At 38.3% G+C, this 20,890-nt stretch overlaps 1 protein-coding gene and 1 long non-coding RNA gene across 10 annotated transcripts; one reads left to right on the top strand and one right to left on the bottom strand.

The window, feature by feature from the left end:
- Positions 1–3,279: 3,279 nt before the first annotated feature.
- Positions 3,280–16,511, bottom strand: MTRF1L (mitochondrial translation release factor 1 like). 9 transcript variants are annotated; one of them, XM_055536022.1, is made up of 9 exons: positions 16,238–16,302; positions 13,225–13,273; positions 12,568–12,647; positions 12,249–12,293; positions 10,536–10,719; positions 9,782–9,945; positions 6,055–6,172; positions 4,809–4,945; positions 3,674–4,006 (listed from the first exon to the last, which is right to left on the bottom strand). In XM_055536022.1, the coding sequence occupies exons 4-9, from the start codon at positions 12,273–12,275 to the stop codon at positions 3,806–3,808; spliced, it is 831 nt and encodes a 276-aa protein (XP_055391997.1). In that variant the 5' UTR covers positions 12,276–12,293; positions 12,568–12,647; positions 13,225–13,273; positions 16,238–16,302; the 3' UTR covers positions 3,674–3,805. The 9 variants fall into 9 exon arrangements, with proteins under 9 accessions (XP_055391992.1, XP_055391997.1, XP_055391995.1 ...); XM_055536020.1 differs by having other exon boundaries at positions 16,129–16,257; XM_055536017.1 differs by lacking the exons at positions 3,674–4,006; positions 13,225–13,273 and adding an exon at positions 3,280–3,515 and having other exon boundaries at positions 16,129–16,508.
- A 77-nt stretch (positions 16,512–16,588) lies between these two features.
- LOC129620167 (uncharacterized) lies at positions 16,589–17,179 on the top strand. The gene is made up of 2 exons (XR_008698409.1): positions 16,589–16,657; positions 16,763–17,179. It is a non-coding gene; the product is annotated as an uncharacterized LOC129620167 (long non-coding RNA).
- Positions 17,180–20,890: the final 3,711 nt, after the last annotated feature.

Genomic DNA, 20,890 nt, shown 5'->3' on the forward strand with positions numbered 1-20,890 from the left:
GAAGAGGAATTGAAGAGTACAATTTAAATTTGAGAGGGAAGATGATCATGCCAGGAAAGAAACTGAGATCACAGCACAAGAAACAGGTTGTAGAAGAATAGGACAAGTTTCATTTTAGACAGTTGATTATCTATTTATACTGGCTTCCCAGGTGCTTCAACCCTAAAGAATCTGCCTGCAGCGCAGGATAGGAGGGTTCAGTCTCTGGGTGGGAACAATCCCCTAGAGAGGGGAAATTGACGCCAGTATTCTTGCCTGGACAGAAGAGCCTGGCAGGGCTACAGTCCATGGGGTCACAAAGAGTAGGACACAACCTAGAGACTAAACAATAACAAATCTGTTTATAAATCTTCAAAATTGCCATTCTGACTGAATGAGTTTTGATTAACTGATGTTGTAGGCCATTTTGTAATGAAGTTCAGTTTTGGTTCTGAACAATACACCAGATTTCTAAATAAATCATTTTAGATCTAACTGCCTTTTAGGTGGAGAAGGCAATGTCACCCCACTCCAGTACTCTTGCCTGGAATATCCCATGGACGGAGGAGCCTGGTAGACTGCAGTCCATGGGGTCGCTAGGAGTCGGACACGACTGTGTAACTTTCAAGTAGACAACCTGAGCGACTTCACTTTCACTTTCATGCATTTGAGAAGGAAATGGCAAGCCACTCCAGGGTTCTTGCCTGGAGAATCCCAGGGACGGGGGAGCCTGGTGGGCTGCCGTCTCTGGGGTCGCACAGTCGGACACGACTGAAGCGACTTAGCAGCAGCCTTTTAGGTATCTTAGCACCATAAGACGAATTTCACTCCCTGACCCACCCTTTCCCATCCTTGTTAAGCATACATACCTGAGATAGAAGTATACCAGGGAATTTATTGCCTTACCATCCATGTTGTCATACTGTGTGGAAAGTACTGTGGAATACTTAACAATATAAACTTAAGATATATACCATTATCACCCTGTATTATGAACACATATATGAAGTAACTGACGAATTCTGGTCTGAATTGGCATTGGCTCCCACTTTACTCACTAATCTAAATTAGTTAATTCCTTCATGAGCAAAAGTAATTTTTGGAACCCAGACAAAGATAAGAGTAGAGCAACATAATTTTTGCAGGAAGCCTACTGGAACAATACACCTAATACTTTTAAGGATCTTAGAATTAATCATTTTAGATCAAACTGCCTTTTAGATCTTAGTGGAATACTAATGCAGAGTAGTGAATTCGGCCTAGGGCTAAGATGCCCTTTAGGTGGACCTTGAAGTCTGTCTGTGGAGTGTGTTTTAGGCAGAGAGGGCAGGGAGAGCAAAGGCAGGAGTGATGACAACGCATACTGTGTAACTCAGGTAGCTGTGTGGATGCAAAGTTTGTACAAATACCTATAAAATCTAAGACCCTTAAAGGTCTTATTAACCCTCTCACATTGTCTCTTTATAAAAAAAATGGTTTTCTTCATTCTCGTCTCTTCAAGACCTAATGGCACTAAGATCTAAAAGGCAGTTTGATCTAAAATGGTTAATTCTAAGATCCTTAAAAGTATTAGGTGTATTGTTCCAGTAGGCTTCCTGCAAAAATTATGTTGCTCTACTCTTATCTTTGTCTAGGTTCCAAAAATTACTTTTGCTCATGAAGGAATTAACTAATTTAGATTAGTGAGTAAAGTGGGAGCCAATGCCAATTCAGACCAGAATTTGTCAGTTACTTCATATATGTGTTCATAATACAGGGTGATAATGGTATATATCTTAAGTTTATATTGTTAAAATTACCAAAGTATTAAGATTTCTTCTAACCAATAAGGTGTTCTAATGGGAAGGTTTGAAAATTCACGGAAGGTCTTTTCCCAACTTCATCAGTACAGTTCTCACGCTTTTTCTCCTGGGAGCAGAGAGGGAGGGGCAGAGAATACTAGAAAATATTGTTTGACTAGAGAGTAAGAAACTTACTGGCTGTCCCCTGTTCCCAGAGTAAAATCTAATATTCAAGACCCTTCACAATTTCAATCCAACTTCTTTTTTCTTTTGGCTGAGCCATGAGGCATATGGGATCTTAGTTCCCCAGAGGGACAGAACCTGCACCCTCTGTATCAGAAGCATGGAGTCTTAACCACGGAACCACCAGGAAGTCCCTCAATCCAACTTTTCTCATTTTCCCCTATAACTAATAAAACAAGAGAAATTAAGTCTATTATATACTGTATATTATATAGTATATTTAATAACCTGCAGCCATGTCCTTTTGATTCTAAAAGGAAACCTAAGACGCCAAGTGGAAACTGATAAATCTGGGAGAGCCAGGCTTGCAATGTGGACAGTGAATATTGTTGAAGGAACATGTCTTGCTGTAATCTTGGTTGCCTAGGTCACTAAAAGGGGCATTCATCAGCCGTTCTTGTGAAGGCAGAACAGAATGCCTCTCATGAGCAGAACATTCCAGGGGAGAGGGATACTCTTCAAAATAAAATTCTCTGATGTATTTGATAACCTTTGGCTAGCTTAAATTCTTAACTGTCTTTAATGGTTTTTCTGGAGAAGGCAGTGGCACCCCACTCCAGTACTCTTGCCTGGAAAATCCCATGGACGGAGGAGCCTGGAAGGTTGCAGTCCATGGGGTCACGAAGAGTCGGACATGACTAAACGACTTCACTTCCACTTTTCACTTTCATGCATTGGAGAAGGAAATGGCAATCCACTCCAGTGTTCTTGGAGAATCCCAGGGACAGGGCAGCCTGGTGGGCTGCCGTCTATGGGGTCGCACAGAGTCGGACACGACTGAAGTGACTTAGCAGCAGCAGCACACCTCCCTTTTACAGCAGAAAGAAGCTACCAACATAAAATTACTCTGAAATTTAGCACATGCTGGAACTCTAAAGGACATCTGGCTAACAAATGTTGACTTAAGAGGAAACAGTTACCTGACAATAATGTAGGTTTGAATAAATGTCATATGTATGACAAAGTGGCATACGTATGTCCATAAAAATTCAGACAACTATTGATTTTAACAAATACGGGAAAATGTGCAATTCTGAGAGTTAACTAAATGTCTCCTAGTTCTCTAACCTATAAATCATATAACCTTAATAGTGAAATTGCTTTTCCTCCTCTGGAAATCCCAACTTGTTCTAACTACCATAAATTTAACATTTATTCATTATCTACTAGGTAGAGCTCTTCCTAATTGTCATCCTGGAGTTTATGTTTTCAGAATATTCTTGAGCGAGCATTTCCAGCTTCTCTCACTTTTTTACAGGCTAACTGACATGTCCTATTTCTTTTCTGTAGTTACAGGTTGGATTTATTAATACTTCTTGAAGTGAAGGAGCACACACACCATGGCAGAACAGTGAGGGTCTGTTTATCAAGCACATGATTTACTGGTGTTGCTCTAAACACCAAGAGGTCTTTGACAGCTGTGCAGCCTCAAGCAGATGTTCCTGGGCTTTCCTTCCTTCTCAGGCCTCCATCCTCTGAAGTCAGTCTTATCATTTCATGTTTGAAGTTTCCCTTGAGAGTCAAACCAAATTTCTAATCATTCATTAAATACTTTACATAAAACAAAGGACTATTCTCTTTTGTCTACTTTTTGTAAGGAAGAGTTCAAAATATCCAGCCAGAGTCATGATTATGTTTTTTCACTTAATACGTTCAGAGACGTATATAAATTAGCTGTTTATTAAAAATGTTACTCTCAACTGTGTTAACTCATGTGTTTCAAGAGAATACTGTATATACACAACCTGATTTGCTATAACAGAATTTTCACAAGCTATACAAGTCTTTAATAACAAATCAACTTAAACTTTTTTGGATATAATTTCTGCTAAAGATTCATAATTAGCATAGTCCTTCAATGACTGTACAAGTTCATCCAGTAGGTACTCTCCTTGCATAAAAGTTTCAAGATCATGAAGTGACTTATTTATTCTGTGATCTGTGACTCGGTTCTGTGGAAAATTATATGTTCTTATTTTCTCTGACCTTCCTTTTGTGCCAATCTACATATTAAAAGAAAAAAAAAAGAATACAAGATAGTTAAACTTAGGGCAACTAAACCTACAAAGTTAATTTACCTGGAGATTAAGCTCTTGGTTTATAATTTGAAACACAATGTTAAAAACCAAATTTTAAACATTTTGAATTCTCAAATTTAACATGGGCACTTGATACAGAAAAAAGAACATAGGCTTGAAAAGTCAGACAGCTTAGTACTTGAATTTTGAATCCTCTCTGCCATTTTTTTTTACTTTATAACTTCAAGTAATTTATTTCAACTTTAAACTTTAGTTTCCCCATTTATAAAATACAGATAATACCTACCTCACAGTGATAGTGTATACATACAGCCTGGCACAGAGTTGATATCCAAAAATGGTAGCTAAATATATATAATCTCTGTGAATTAATCTGGTTATCATCAGTGATGACAAAGTGATCAACTCTCCATAATAAAGGAGTTAATAGAAAGGCTCTGTAATTATAAAATCAACTGCCAAACAGGAAGAAGGTAAGTTCAATTTCCTTTCCAACTTTCTTCCATAATTTTAAAAGGATTCAAAATGAACGGGAATTCGTATATCTTTTTAAGATAACTTTGCTGAAAAGTCTGAGAAAGACACTTTTGAATACAAAAACAGTGTAGATGTGTAATAAGATTACTATAAAACAAGCCCTTGGTTGAATGACATGAATTATACTTTAACTTTGACAAATACAATGAAATAATTTTAACACATATTAAAACTGGGTAATCTAAAACTATTTTTATCTTTTCAAAGCATTTAAAAAATTCAGTTTTACCTGAATCTTTCTAGCATTGTATCGTTTGCTTGTTTCTTCTTCTAGCTGCAGGCTGTACAGTTTTGCACGTAACTTTTTCATAGCCATTTCTTTATTTTTCAGTTGAGATCTTTCTTGTTGGCATTCAGAAACAATACCTGAATAGTGTTATGAGAATTAAAGGAGTTTTAATAGAAACATCTTCTTCATGTATTATCAAGGAATACTCCTTTTCCTTCTTCCTTTATGAAGGGAAAAAATAAGACTCTAATGTTAAAAAAGGAATACTATACACATAACAGATAACTTTACAGTTATTAGAAAATTGGACTTATAGCTCAAAATATTTACATACTGAAAGCATACATACTGAAGAGTAAGCATTAGTCATTTAATATGGATTATTTTCTGGTACTTTTACCTAGTCACCACAATTCTTTTCAAAAAGTAGTAACTACTCATTATACAAACTGAACTATAAAAGTTAATGTATTACCAGAGATAATCACTATTAATATTTTTATTCCTGTTTATATACTATGTGTTACATAAAACATCATCTTAAAGTTTAACATGAGAATTTTCTTATTAAAAAAAAAAAGAAAAAATGCTCCAAGCACTCCCAGCAAGCACTACCAACCCTGGGAATTACGCCTATCTGAGATCGTTTATAGGAAGATTGAGGTTTCCTATCCCTGTGCTCTTTTTCACATGTAAGTCACCGGAGCAACACTTGTAAAAACATGTGTAGTTCTATCTAACACAATTCTAAAGACTTAAGAAAAATTACAGCTCCACTGCCTAGCACTATAATCAGGACAGAACCCCCAGATGTCTGCAGATGGACTTAATGGAAAGAAGCCCCTGAAATTACATGCCAAACTTTGCATATAAGCATGTTTCTGGGTAGAAGGTCCAAGTTTTCATTTTCTCAAAGGAATTCATTTCCTCCTCCCTCCAAAAAACACTAAAAACTGGTGATTTAGAGCATTTTCTTATAAAGAATATACCCATGATATTACTTCACTGTGGGATTTTTTTAAAAATTAGTGATATAATCACTAATGTGGAAATTTCCTGGGCATGGATCTCTCCCTCTTCCTGGCTTTGTAATTATCCTACAGAGTTTCACCTAAGGGATCTAGATAAATCAAGTGTTGAAAATAAACAGTTCCTAGTAGCCTGTATGTTGCTGGTAACTGAAGATCTGTTTCAGAGGAAAAGTCATTCAGATTTTGATTTTTATGTTGAAGAAGGAACCACGCACCCGTTGGGAGATGAACGATCCGGACAGCGCTGTCTGTGGTGTTCACATGCTGACCCCCGGCTCCACTGGCTCGCTTAGTATCAATCCTCAAATCCTTAGGATTAATCACCAGGTTAATCTATACGTAAGAGAAATGTTGGGAGTTTTGAAAATTACATGTGTGATCTGTTCAAAGAGAATTATTTATAAAAATGCATTTCACAGATAATATCTATGTAAGATTTGGAATGTTTAATTTTAAGAATAGAAAGTAATTGGAAGGATACCATTTTTTTAAAGACTTTTCTTATTGGAAGAGTGGGGCTTACCAGGTGGCACTAGTGGTAAAGCTGCCTGCCAGTGCAGGAGACGTAAGAGACGCAGGTTCAATCCCTGGGACAGGAAGATCCCCTGGAGAAGGAAGTGGTAACACAATCCAGTATTCTTGCCTGGAGAATCCCATGGACAGAGGAGCCTGATGGGCTACAGTCCACAGGGTCACAAAGCAACTAAAGTGTCTTAGCATGTACACAGTGGGTAAGTATCAAAATATAATGCAAAATAAAAACAAACCCTCCCTAATCCTCAAAAACTAGACTTCTCTGTAAATTACCCTCTTCTTACCAACGGCAGATCTCAGCTATTAATAGAAATGTGAATATAATCACTAAAATGATTTCTGAGTTCAAAAAGACTTTAGCGGAGGAAAAAAAATGATGCTAAAACACTATAGGAAGGTTTTACTACAGGTGGACTTAAATATACTTAGAGGCAGAACAGAGATGAATGGAAATGGCCAATACCAAGAAGTCAAGGATACAGACTCAATTCACAAATACACTGGATCTGATGTCAGCATAATGCTCTGTCCTGGCAGTCACCATCCAAAGCACTGCATTTAAAAAGCTCTTGCATGAACTATACCCATTCTGTGAGATGTCCAAAACTCTAGCAGCAGGCATCTTATCATTCACAGGCCTTCTAGGTCTCCCTATGTAGCTCTTTACTGTTGCTAGGAAGAATTAAATGAGATGATATACGGACCTCCATCTCCAAGATGCTTAAGCCAAAGTGACTAGTATCAAGGTGTCGCTTTCGCCATTTATCCTGCTTCCCTCTCTCCCTTAACTATCCTGTTCCTCACCTAGATTTCCTACAAAAATTAGACTATAAAGAAAGGAACTCCATGTACCCTATTAGACAGTAATACAGACTTTCCCTAAAAAGTAATAAACAGAAATCCTCAAGCTTCCTTCTCATGCACTTCTTATTTCATTCTAAAAAACAAGTTACAAATTTCCCATCACTTTTCGGCTAAGTGATGTAAGCAAAATATAACTTCCCAACTAAGCTACATAGACTGAGAATTTGCTGGTGAAAATAAAGTATACTCATTGTGTACAATGTAGCGATGTTTTACTATTTTAATATGATTGGATTATAGTAGCAATTCTGTAAAGTAGTTACCCTTTGTTAAAACAGGATTCTTGTTATTGATATTCTGGGAACAAGTCACACAAAGCTTAAGTCTCCATAAAGGCAAGTGGCTCATAAACTCCATTTAATATTGTTTCTCCTTTAGATGGTCTCAAAATACTTGCTGTAAGCTTAGTAGTGGAGAAAAATTAGACAATGCAAGATTAGATGACTGTTGTTGTTTAGTCACCAAGTCATGCAAAGATGGATACAATAAAGGACAGAAATGGTATGGATTAACAGAAGCAGACGATATTAAGACTTAAGATGAGGAGGCAAGAATACACAGGAGAACTATACAAAAAAGATGTTCATGACCCAGATAACCATGATGGTGTGATCACTCACCTAGAGCCAGACGTCCTGGAATGTGAAGTCAAGTGGGCCTTAGGAAGCATCATTATGAACAAAGCTAGTGGAGATGATGGAATTCCAGTTGAGCTATTTGAAATCCTAAATGATGATGCTGTGAAAGTGCTGCACTCAATATGCCAGCAAATTTGGAAAACTCAGCAGTGGCCACAGGACTGGAAAAGGTCAGTTTTCATTCCAATTCCAAAGAAAGGCAATGCCAAAGAATATTCAAATGACCACACAACTGCACTCATCTCACATGCTAGCAAAGTAATGCTCAAAATTCTCCAAGTTAGGCTTCAACAGTACGTGAACCGTGAACTTCCAGATGTTCAAGCTGCATTTAGAAAGGCAGAGCAACCAGAGATCAAATTGCCAACATCCACTGGATCATCAAAAAAGCAAGAGTTTCAGAAAGACATCTACTTCTGCTTTATTGACTACGCCAAAGCCTTTAGCTGTGTGGATCACAATAAACTGGAAAATTCTTAAATAGATAGGAACACCAGACCACCTGACTTGCCTCCTGAGAAATCTATATGTAGGTCAAGAAGAAATAGTTAGAACTGGACATGGAAAAACAGACTGGTTCCAAATAGGGAAAGGAGTATATCAAGGCTCTATATTGTCACCCTGCGTATTTAACTTCTATGCAAAGTACATCATGAGAAACGCTGCGCTGGATGAAACACAAGCTGGAATCAAGAATTGCTGGGAGAAATATCAGTAACCTCAGATATGCAGATGACAGCACCCTTATGGCAGAAAGTGAAGAAGAACTAAAGAGCCTCTTGATGAAAGTGAAACAGGAAAGTGAAAAAGTTGACTTAAAACTCAATATTCAAAAACTAACATCATGGCATTCAGTCCCATCACTTCATAGCAAATTAGATGGGGAAACAATGGAAACAGTGACAGACTTTATTTTTTTGGGCTCCCAAATCACTGCAGATGGCGACTGCAGCCATGAAATTAAAAGACGCTTGCTCCTTGGTAGAAAAGCTATGACCAACCTAGACAGTATATTAAAAAGCAGAGATGTTACCTGGCCAACAAAGGTCCGTCTAGTCAAAGCTATGGTTTTTCCAATAGTTCTGTATGGATGTGAGAGTTGGACTATAAAGAAAGCTGAGCGCTGAAGAATTGATGTTTTTTTTGGACTGTGGTGTTGGAGAAGACTCTTGAGAGTCCCTTGGACGGCAAAGAGATCCAACCAGTCAATCCTAAAGGAAATCAGTCCTGAATATTCATTGGAAGGACTGATGCTGAAGCTGAAGCTCCAATCCTTTGGCCACCTGATGCAAAGAACTGACTCATTTGAAAAGACTCTGATTCTGGGAAAGATGGAAGGCAGGAGGAGAAGGGGACGACAGAGGATGAGATGGTTGGATGGCATCATCAACTCAATGGACATGAGTTTGAGTAAGCTCCGGGAGTTGGTGATGGACAGGGAAAACTGGCATGCTGCAGTCCATGGGGTCGCAAAGAGTTGGACACGACTGAGCAACTGAACTGAACCGAACATGTTCAACTTGCAACCCCATGGACTGCAGCCCTCCAGGCTCCTCTGTCCATGGGATTTCCCAGGCAAGAATACAGGAGTGGGTTGCCATTTCTTTCTCCAGGGGATCTTTCCAACCCAGGAACTGAACCCACATCTCCAGCACTGGCAGGTGGGTTCTTTACCACTGAACCACTAGGGAAGCCCTTAAGTTCATTTATATATCCTTAATTCTTAGCATTTATTGTTAAAATCATACCTATTGGACTGTGACAATATATTTGAAAAATCAATTCAAATACAAGATGAAAGTCAAATAAGAAAAGGAGATACTCAGTTCAGTGAGGTGAGTGTTACTTGGGGGCAAGGCGCTGTGCTGGGCTAGGACTCCCAGGAGTGGGGGCTATGGTGTCTCACCTCGGTGGGCTGGGGTAGGATGGCTACAGTCATGGTGCTGGTGTGGACGCGGCCTTGCTTCTCTGTCTTGGGCACTCTCTGGACTCTGTGCACACCTCCTTCAAACTTCATGTGCTTATAGGCTTCTGAACCCCCAATACTGGCAGATGCATGTCTAAGGCCACCTTGAAAACATTGGTGAAAGAGGGTTTGTTAATCCTGCCAGTTATACATAACTGACCATCACTTCTACCATCTTGAAATATAATTAAAGAAGCTACAAACTTATATAAACATAACTGTGAAACACTGAAAGCCTTTAGCAAGTCTATGATATTCAGCGTTTTAATATCTTTATTGCTTATAATTATTGAACATAAAGCATTTATGGTGTCAATAAACTGACTCAGTAACACCCTGAAGGACCACTTTTAAAAGACCATTAGCCATTGAATGACAAGTATTTTATAGGCCATTTCAAAACTGGTAATATTTCTGCATTCAACATTATTAAGTTTGAGCAAACTCTGGGAGATAGTGAAGGTCAGGGAAGACTGGCATGCTGCAGTTCATGGGGTCGCAAAGAGTTGGACACGACTTAGCAACTGAACAGCAACAATTATTAAGTAAATGATAAGCATAAAACTACTTAATCCTCCTTATACAAAAATTATAAAGCTTAATCATGGTCTTTCCAACCCTCTTCCCTAAAATACACATAGATAAATAAATAAAATCTATGCTTTTCTCAAAACAAACCAAACAGTTTACTGACCTATTTCACTTGGAAAATATTCCAGGGTTTCAAAATGCCATCTTTTAAATGCAGCATACTGCTGATACATATCAAATATCTCTGAGGTAAACAACATTGCCTCCTGACCCCCAACTCCTGCAGTTACCTCCAGGATCAAATCATTTTTATCTGCTTCTTCTGAGGGAACCAAAAGTAAGATAATCTGCAAATAAAAAATATCACCCCTCCTATAATTAAGATTTAAAATATTTTAAAAAGAGCTCAGTGATTAGATATAGAATTTTAAATATTTAATTTACTTAAAAAAGTTTCTCTAAGCAAATACCTTAATACTGCTGATTACTATTCAACCATCTTGCCAATTAGACCATACAATGCACAACTTCTAAAAATATTAATGTTATAACTACATTACGAATGCTATAAGGTTCAGCTAAAACTTACAAGTTTGTTTCTTTTCGGTGTTCATGCATATTAGTTCTCTATTCGGTTAATGATTAAGTCCTTGCTGTGAGCAGGACACTGTACTGTGTGTGGCAAGCAGAAGAAGCAATCCTTGGAGATTTATAGCCTACTATGGCAGGAAAGGAACACTCAGACTGCATTTGTATTTTTTCTAAGCTTCTTTATTATGGAAGAGACACTTGAAATTTTGGAACTGGAGAGGCTCTTAGAGATGATCTGGTCCAATTCCCTCATTTTACAAGTCAAAGAAAATGAGATTAACCGAGTGCAATGATGACTTAAAAAGCCAAGTGTCAGTTACTGGAACTCAGATCCTTGTGCCTAAGTCAGTCTTCCTTCCATTAAAATTTTATGTTTCACACTTCAGTGTGTATTAGTCACAGACACAATAAAGACTTCTCAGATGAGGTGGATTAAGAAAGAAAAGCTGCCAACATTTATAAAAATGGTTCTTTATAATATAATAGAGAGGTACTCTGCTAAGAACTTCATGTATTTTAATTCTTAATACATCTTGGGCAGGTACTATTAACAGCTCCACCTTAAGATGTGAAAACTAAGTTTCTCTAAGTTTAACTTAACTAAGTTTAACCCTAGTTGGCCAATACCCTACAACTAGAAAGTGGAAGGGCTAGAATTTGAACCCAAGGCTCCCTGAGTTCTGATGCATCGCCACGGTGTGTTGGTCAGGAGCTGGCCTTGTCCTCCTGCCTTCCCGTCGCTCTAGCCTGTGCCAACAGAATGTGACCATTCACATCCTGAACTAGCACGACGCAATTTACACCTGTGAATTACTAGCCAACAGAAACCGTTAATTCACGCACTCTTCTACCTCACAAAAAGTTTACAGAGTAGAAGGCAAGTTACCTGGGACTTTTCAGTCTATTGTAGAACTTTTCTTCTAGAGTAGGTGGTGGGGAAATTAATTTTTGGTAAGTTCCACACGTAGGTAGAGAGAGAGAATTTCTAAGTTAAGCATCCCAGTTCCAAGCTCCATCCTCACTTTATCATGTTCTTTTACTTATATTTCCAGAGATAACTGCTGTACACCTTAAAGCTCTGCTTTACAGAATTAACAATGGATCTAATTTCATGATTTTTCATCTAACTTAATATGTTCTTCTGCAGTTCTCCTAGATATAAAGCCAATACTCTTAGATATAAATGCAATTCTGTTTTCAAAATCCTGAGGGGCCTAGTCTAGGCTGGCACTCTATAAGAGTGTCAAAGACAAAAAGATAAAGAAATATTCCTGCTTCCACCTACCATTGCTCCACAGTCTCTTCTACTCATGTCTACCCCCACCCTTACCTCAAAACAAAAGAGAGAAAACATATTATCAACATTTTATTGCCTTCTTGGAAAATTCTACTAATGTGACATTCATCTTTCTTTCAGACTTCTACAATCCTTTTAGTATGATAAAAACAGAGCTACAGGGAGTATGCTTTTTCTGCTTTAAAAACCAGGTTTATAATTGTAAATGCTAGCACGCTGATTAGTTCTTGACTTGCTTTTATAAAGTTCTAATAAAATATAATGGAAGTAATAGCAGAATGCTTTATTCTTTGCACAAATGCCATACCTGATGCTTTAATTGAGCTATTTCTTTTTCACATGAAGTTATTTCATTTTCGGCAAGTTTCCTTAAGTCCTCATTTTCATCTAAGAAAAAAAGGCAGCAGGTTGAGTTTTCCTTAATTAGTATTAAATAGCTGACAGAGTTCAAGGTAAAAGTTTTGTCATTGCTGAAGGGAAACATAACAATTATCCTTTTTTAATAACTGTCATTAATTTATAGCACTTTATGCACTAGTTTTTACCGAGCATGCAGTTAAAAAACAAAAACTTTTTTCCTGATGAGAAGGGTAGAAGTTAAAAATAAAAATCATCTCTATGGGAAAATACAAAGAAGCTACTAAACTTTTCTATAATTCTTCCTCCCCCAACTATTCATATTAACAAATATGCTTTTAGTTTTCAGACTTAGACTCTACAATAACGAATGAATGCACTGAGTGAGTTAGATCAGAGGGGAATATAAGGTACCATCAGTAAAGCCAAAACTGAGTTAAAAAGTAGAAAGTTATTTATTGTCTTATTAGGAAATGCTTCATTAATATAAAAGTATCCACCTAAACATTTAGACCCTGCCTGATATTCACGGAGTATCTACACGAAGTACTCTTCTTCTCTTTCAGGCTTTACTCTAGTTCTTATTTCATCTAGTTTTCACTTTTACCTTACAAAATATACCTCCTCTTTCCTCTATCTGATGGACAACATGCAACCTATAAAACGGAGAGAAGGGGAAATTGTATTAGCTATTACAGTTTGTTATCTCTGTTGAAAGATCAAACTCTGTACTGGCTGGAATGTCTTATTCATTTACTAAGAAGATATGCAGATGACACCACCCTTATGGCAGAAAGTGAAGAGGAACTGAAAAGCCTCTTAATGAAAGTGAAAGTGGAGAGTGAAAAAGTTGGCTCAAAGCTCAACATTCAGAAAACTAACATCATGGCATCCGGTCCCATCACTTCATGGGAAATAGATGGGAAACAGTGGAAACAGTGTCAGACTTTATTTTTCTGGGCTCCAAAATCACTGCAGATGGTGACTGCAGCCATGAAATTAAAAGACGCTTGCTCCTTGGAAGGAAAGTTGTGACCAACCTAGATAGCATATTCAAAAACAGAGACACTACCTTGCCAACAAAGGTCCGTCTAGTCAAGGCTATGCTTTTTCCAGAGGTCATGTATGGATGTGAGAGTTGGACTGTGAAGGCTGAGCGCCGAAGAATTGATGCTTTTGAACTGTGGTGTTGGAGAAGACTCTTGAGAGTCCCTTGGACTGCAAGGAGATCCAACCAGTCCATTCTGAAGGAGATCAGCCCTGGGATTTCTTTGGAGGGAATGATGCTGAAGCTGAAACTCCAGTACTTTGGCCACTTCATGCGAAGAGCTGACTCATTGGAAAAGACTCTGATGCTGGGAGGGATTGGGGGCAGGAGGAGAAGGGGACCACAGAGGATGAGATGGCTGGATGGCATCACTGACTCGATGGACTTGAGTCTGAGTGAACTCCAGGAGTTTGTGATGGACAGGGAGGCCTGGCGTGCTGCGATTCATGGGGTAGCAAAGAGTCGGACACGACTAAGCGACTGAGCTGAACTGAACTGAATTATGTTGGGAACTGGGAATAACATGTAAGACTTGCCCTCAAGGCAGGATTTTAGATCATTTTAGTTTCTTTATATTATTCTAAGGGAGAAAAGCTCACAAAAAATAACAGCCTAAAACATTATGTGGTTAAATATTAAAATAACAGCATGCAGAAGGAATTTCTTGCTTGTTTTAGAGGTGGGCAGAATAAAGGAAAAAAGGATTAACTCAATGAGAGATAACAACAGCAAATTGAGATAAACAAATACAGGGAGTGTTGGTGACATGACAGGAAATTATTTTGGTAAGAATGGGTTATGAGATTTGGTGAAATGGAAAAATGTGTTTCATTAAAAAAAGCAAAAATGAATTAGAGCCCCAGTTCAACCACTAAGGTTCTCTTAGAACATCTCTCCTAACGTCTCTGAATGTCAGTAATCTTAAGAGTAAAGTGAAAGATCTGAGTTGGATGACTTTTAAGGGGCCTTATTAGTTCTGAAATGTAGTGTTGCGATTAAGATGAAGAAGACTGGAACTAGAGTGTAGACGTAATCTAACTTAAATACTACATTTTATTTAATTCAGGTCCCCCAAACACTATCAATTTCAACATGTAATGAATATAATTTTTTTTTTTTTATATTAAGGCTTTGTGGCTGCTACGTGGACTTGAAGCTTGGCTTATGAAACTGATTTAATTTTCCCCTAAAAAATATTACTTCTAATTTTTTTTTTCCTTTAACACTCTGGGCAGCTTCTTCTCTTAAATCACTTAATTTAGACTCTCCTTAAGTCTCAACTATACAGTTGCATTAGCCTTCTGTCTTCCATGGCATCTTTAGTCCTGTTCCAGATTGCTTCTCAACTGCCTCCCATCAAAGTTCCTAAGCAACAAAGCTATTCCTATTATTCATTCCCAACCCAAAAGCTTCTGCTGGCCTCCTTCTGCCAAAAGGATGAAACCAAACTTTGCAGGTTAGTATTTGAGCCCTCTTACAAAATGGTTAACCCCACCCCTCACCTCCCCAAACCTACCCCCTTCCTCAGTTAACACAGAATGCAGTGATTAAGAGCATGAGATTTGGAGTCAGTCCTATTCAAGCTCTATTCCTTAAGAGCAGTTTAACCTGGGCAGAGCTATATTCTCTTTGTATCTCAGGTTCCTCTTCTGTTGCATGAAGCTAATAGAACCCACTTCATAGTTTAAAATTACGTGAACTGGATGAGTTAATAGATAAAGAAAAGCAAAGACTAGAGTAGGCAAAGGATCGATAAAAGTTAAACTATTATTATATTATCTAAGGTTGGGCCTTTATCCCTGTACAAGCCTTTCTCCTTCCAAGTTCTCCTTGCTCTCCCAGGTCTTTACTGATCTATGTTCTCACTTATCAGCTGTATCAGAATTAATTTTCTTGCTTCAGTAGACTGTGACCCTCTCTAGAACCTTTCTTCTGTGTGGGCCACAGGCCAGCCACTAGGCATCCCCCGGAATTTGTGCAAATTAAGTAACTTGAGCCCCATCAAGAGATTCGAATGGGCATGAATCACTTGGCAAGCTTGTTAAAACCGCCGCATGTTTCTAAGTCTCAGAGTTCCAGTCTGGGTTTACTTAGCACGCATTTTTTCTGTCACTTTTGCGGGTGGCCGCTCTACCACACTCAGAAACACTCCTCTCGATTCCTTAACAGGAATTGGGCCTTGTCTTCAGTGAGCTCATCTCCTGCCATTAAATACGCAACCAATTAAAGTCAACTTAAGTTTTGTAAAAGGGCGTACAGCACTGTCAAGCGAGCACAAGGAGAGGATGGGACCAGAACTAATATAATGATGTCTTGACCTCTGGTGTAAACCATAAAGAGCTGCAACTGAGTAAAAACTTCAAAATCAGAGTGTGTGGAGACGTGAGCGGCGGCTTGGTGCAAAGGGCAAATGAAAAGTCAAGACTCGGCTCTGAATCCCGCTGCCCTAGACCAGGCCCTTACCATGCAGCAGGTGCTGGGTCTCCTGCAGCTCCTGCTCCTTGTCGCTCAGAAGTTTGGCCACCGCCACCAGCTCAGGCCGCCTGACCTGTAACTGGGCTTCAGAGCCTACCTGGCGCTCGAGGAAGGTCCGCAGAGGTCCGCCGCGGGCGAACAGCTCCTCCAGGGGCAGGTTACTGCAGCTTAGGTGTCGGCGGGCCGGGACAACATCCCGGCGGGCCCAAAAGCCCCGGAAAACATTCCAAACTAACCTGGAGCGCATAACTACAGCCAGTCGACGATGGCAAACAAGACCCGGAAGTTCCGGACAGAGCAAATCTCGCGATACCGCGCGGCTCGGACACAGGGGCGAGGCCTACCCGAGCTCCGCCCAACTCACGCTCCGGTTTAAAGGGGCCTCCAGGAAGCCTGGTTGGGAACTTCCGGTCATGCATTATTAAACGCCGTAGTATTCGCGGAGGCCGGAAGTTGAGGAGCAGAGCCAAAAGTGATAGGGGCGGGTCTGAGAGTCCTCGGGCTCCTCCTCTAAAGGGTAGGTCAGAAACGCCTCCTGTAACGAGCCGGGGCGGAGTATTGGGCCGGAAGGGGAAAGGCATAGATTGTTATTACGCTTTCTGACGTCAAGATTGCTTCTCAGGTACTCAGTGAAGCTTTCAAGTACCGCGATGGAGGGCCGTCCACTGTCAGCTAAAGGAGCTGAGATCACAGCATAGATGTCAGTCTGGACTGTTGTCCCCAAAGGCGAATTGTAGAATGGCCATCAGTGTGTGTATGTGTGTTTACTCCTCTTCCATTTCTCCTGTTTCTCCTTTCGACGGTGGTTAAGGCTCGTATTAATGGGGACGTGAGAAGTGGACTCGAAGACCGGTTACCGAGTGATTTAGCAAAATCTACTTTCCTGCCCTTTATCTGCCACTTAATTTACATAGCCTTTAAACGACTTGCTTCCACACCGATTCTCCTGCCTAGTCTCACTTATCCCTTGTTAGTCGGCTACTTTTTAAAGACGTTGAGCCATTCGTTTCCTGTTTGCTGCTAACCACTGCCAAGCAAAGCCTTGAGAGCCCCGCCTCGGGGGCCCAGCCCGCCAATTTGACATGGTGGATTAGTGCCCAGAATAGTGAAGTGTATTGGTGTAATGCTTTTGAATTTTTAAAGACCTCTTCATAGACCACCAGAAGAATGTATGAAGTGAAGGGAAGTCGCTCAGTCGTGTCCGACTCTGCGACTCCATGGATTGTAGCCTATCAGGCTCCTCCGTCCATGGGATTCCAGGCAAGAGTGCTGGAGTGGATTGCCATTTCCTTCTCCAAGAAGAATGTATAGGAGAGTATAATACAACCCAGAGAGGCCTGGGGATGCTACAGCTGAACTCGCAGTTGGGGAACTCTTACCACCTAACTGGTTTGAGCAGGGCTTACTTACTGTACAGAGACCTGACATACTGAAAAAGTTTCTCATTTATTTATTTTTTAAATATAAAAATATAGGAGTCCTCTGCAAGGTTCAGTCATCCTTAAGTCATCTAATCAAAATTGTTAAGTATAAAATTCTTATAAAATGCGCTTGCATTGCCTCTGCTGTATTCATTTCTGTACTCTACATACAAATGCAAAGTGAAGTAGAAGAATGAGATCACTCTCCAAACAATATAAAACAGAAATATGTATGGCTACTTAGAAGCTTCCACTAACTCAAATCTTCTTTCATTTTGTATGTGAATTAAAGCCACACTACTTTTACAAAATTGTCTTGCTTTAAAGTAGTGATCGAAATCGAATCTTAAATTCGAATCCGAGTATAGAACAGGACTGATGAGGTTATCTACATCTCTTTTAGGAACAGGTATTTCTCAAGTCTAAACTCAACTTTGAATATTGTTTTAAGCACAGAACTGGGGGGAGCTACTTGACTCCAAACTTTCAGCTGAATTTTCAAAACAAGTCATTTCATGAACATACTTCATTACTTATAAAAGGTGCAAAGGTGCAAAAATGTAATAAGCAATAACCTTGTAAAATAATGTAAAGAATCCAGCCAGAAATTATTTTCCCTCAGATGTGTAAGCAGTTTAAGTAATATAAATAAGTGCACCTTTACTCCTGTAATGTGACACCAATGAGGAAACAGTGACTTGTCTAAGGATACATAGGTGAATTCTTTATTAATTCAAAACATTTAAAAAAAAGTCAGTGTGTAATGCATGTGTGTTTTACAGTAATATCCATGGGTGTCCACAGTGTAGTCAAATGAAAACAGCTGTAGTTTGATTTACTTTGAAAAGTCAAAGATATATACTGTTTGAGATTTCTGAATTTTCTTACATTATTGTCATGCTCAACTTCTATTATATGTTGAAAATTCTAGCATTTTCAGGAAGTCTTATTGTACATAGGTAAAAATAATAAAATAGATTCAAGGAAGGAGGAATAAAAACCCAAAACAACTTAATTTAGAGGAAAAATAATCTGGATTATCTATTCAATTTATAAGTACCTACAGTTATTTTGGCATTTCAAAATAACCAAGCATGGTATCTCAAGTTATATTCATGCATTCAAAACTTCTTTATGGTCCACTAATAAATATTGATCAACTCCAAAATACGGATATAGATTATTAAGTACAATGAACATAGTAGCAAAAATTTACACATGTTCAATATGATAAATTTTACAAGAATCGAACACATTGAAATTATTTTTAATATTTAGCAAACATCTTAAAATCATATACAAGAAACATTGTATTTATGACAAATAGGTTAAAGCAAGACAGAAAAAATCAAGTCTTACATTATTCCAGTATTCGGTGTTCATTGTTCAGTGAAAGGCAATATAGAAAAGAACTCACCAAAATGACCATCAATTGAGATTACCTTTTAAGACAGTAGGACTAAAATCTTCACTACCCAAGAGACGTAGAGGATTAAGGTAATTATACATGTAATTCAAGAGAAGAAATTCACTTTCACCCCCATTAAGTGCATATTCAAATTAACACTATTTTGGAGTTTTACTTTCCTATATCAATTTCCAGTTCATTATATTTTCTTCATAGTGTTTGTCAGCAGTCATTTAGTGGAAACTGATAGCAGTGCTGAGGAATCTGCTCTGAGTATTATCTCAGTGTAAATGTCCAGTAAATCTACCTCCAAAATACCCTTGTAAAAAATGTATCACTTTACAGTGGAAAAATCTAACAGACACTACCTCAGTCAGACGATGAAGTTCAACATCAACAATAAGTCATGTTGATGATGGTATGTACCTTTGATATGATGTGATAATGAATGGCACTTCTGTGGTCTTTCCTCCAAAATCTGATAACACCTGTCTATTCATGGGAAAATGATCAGAAAAATTCCAGTTGAGGGACATCTTACAAAATACTAGGCCTGTAACTCCTCAATACTGCCAAGGTTATCAAAAACAAGAGAAGTTTGAGAAAACATCATAGCTAAGAGGGTAACATGATGACTAAATTAATACCATATCTTGAACAGAATCCTGGAACAGGAAAAAAAAAAAATTATGAAAAGCAAAGAAGGGCAGGGAAGCCTGGCATGCTGCAGTCCATGGTGTCTCAAAGAGTCGGACATGACTGAGCAACCGAACAACAACAAAGGAATCTGAATAAAGTGTGGACTTAATAATGCATTGATATTGGTTCACTGGAGAAGGAAATGGCAACCTACTCCAATAGTCTTGCCTGAAAAAAGTCCCATGGACAGAGGAGTGGTGGGTTACAGTCTCTGGGGTTGCAAAGAGTTGGACGGGACTTTGCGACTGAACATGCATGTATCGGTTCATTTATTGTGACAAATATTTCATGGGTGTGACATGTATGGATCCTATCTGTACTATCTTTTCAATTTTTATGTAAATCTAAAACTATTCTAAAATAAAAAGTTTAATAAAAAATTTTATGAACACACAACTACCTTTTATTCTCTTACTTTCGTGATAAACTTATTTTAAAAATCATACTACCTTAATAGTAAAAAGCATGCTTTCTATTCCATGGCAGTGTCAATGTTTTCTACTGGCTATCTTTTTTAACTTGGGTTTTAGCTCTAACTCCTACATATATACTTGGCAGATTAACTGAAAAATTCTTCCTGTGCTTGGGAATGTTTATTTCCTGTGGAATTTAAATTTTCAAATGATTTCTCTTAAACTTTGATTTAAACCTACAATATTATACACACACTCACACATCTGCATATACACATCTAAATATATCTGTGTGTGTGTCATTGAAAGAAACATTTCTTGTTTGTAGATTGAGTGTGATGTTGGTGAACTGAGAACAGTGATTTTGAATCACATTATTGAACAAAGCAATAACATATTCATATATTCTTCTGTCTTAAAATGAGCTTGATTGTATTTTTTGAATGAACAATTCAATCAGATTTTTAAAGTACAGTTTCAAAAAAATCTTGGCAAGTGCATTGAAGGCACTTAATGCATACATTCTTGAAATGGGAATTACTGAGCTAGAGAACTTTGATATAATAATATGTAACACTTCATTCTTTCTATGTTTAATTCATTCTCATGGCAATCCTGTAAATTTTTATATTCTTCATTTGAAGAGAAAGAAACAGGTTCAGAGAGGATAAATGATTTGCCCAAAGTCACATGAGACAGAAGTATAACTGGAAGACAAATTTATAATTAAAGCCTGGTATTTGGAAAGAAAATGTATCCCTCTGTGGATTGTTGTGTGTTACAAGGATACTACTAAGACTGCTGCAAGG

Source organism: Bubalus kerabau, chromosome 9 (genome assembly GCF_029407905.1).
Source record: "Bubalus kerabau isolate K-KA32 ecotype Philippines breed swamp buffalo chromosome 9, PCC_UOA_SB_1v2, whole genome shotgun sequence".
In the NCBI taxonomy this organism is placed as follows: domain Eukaryota; kingdom Metazoa; phylum Chordata; class Mammalia; order Artiodactyla; family Bovidae; genus Bubalus; species Bubalus kerabau.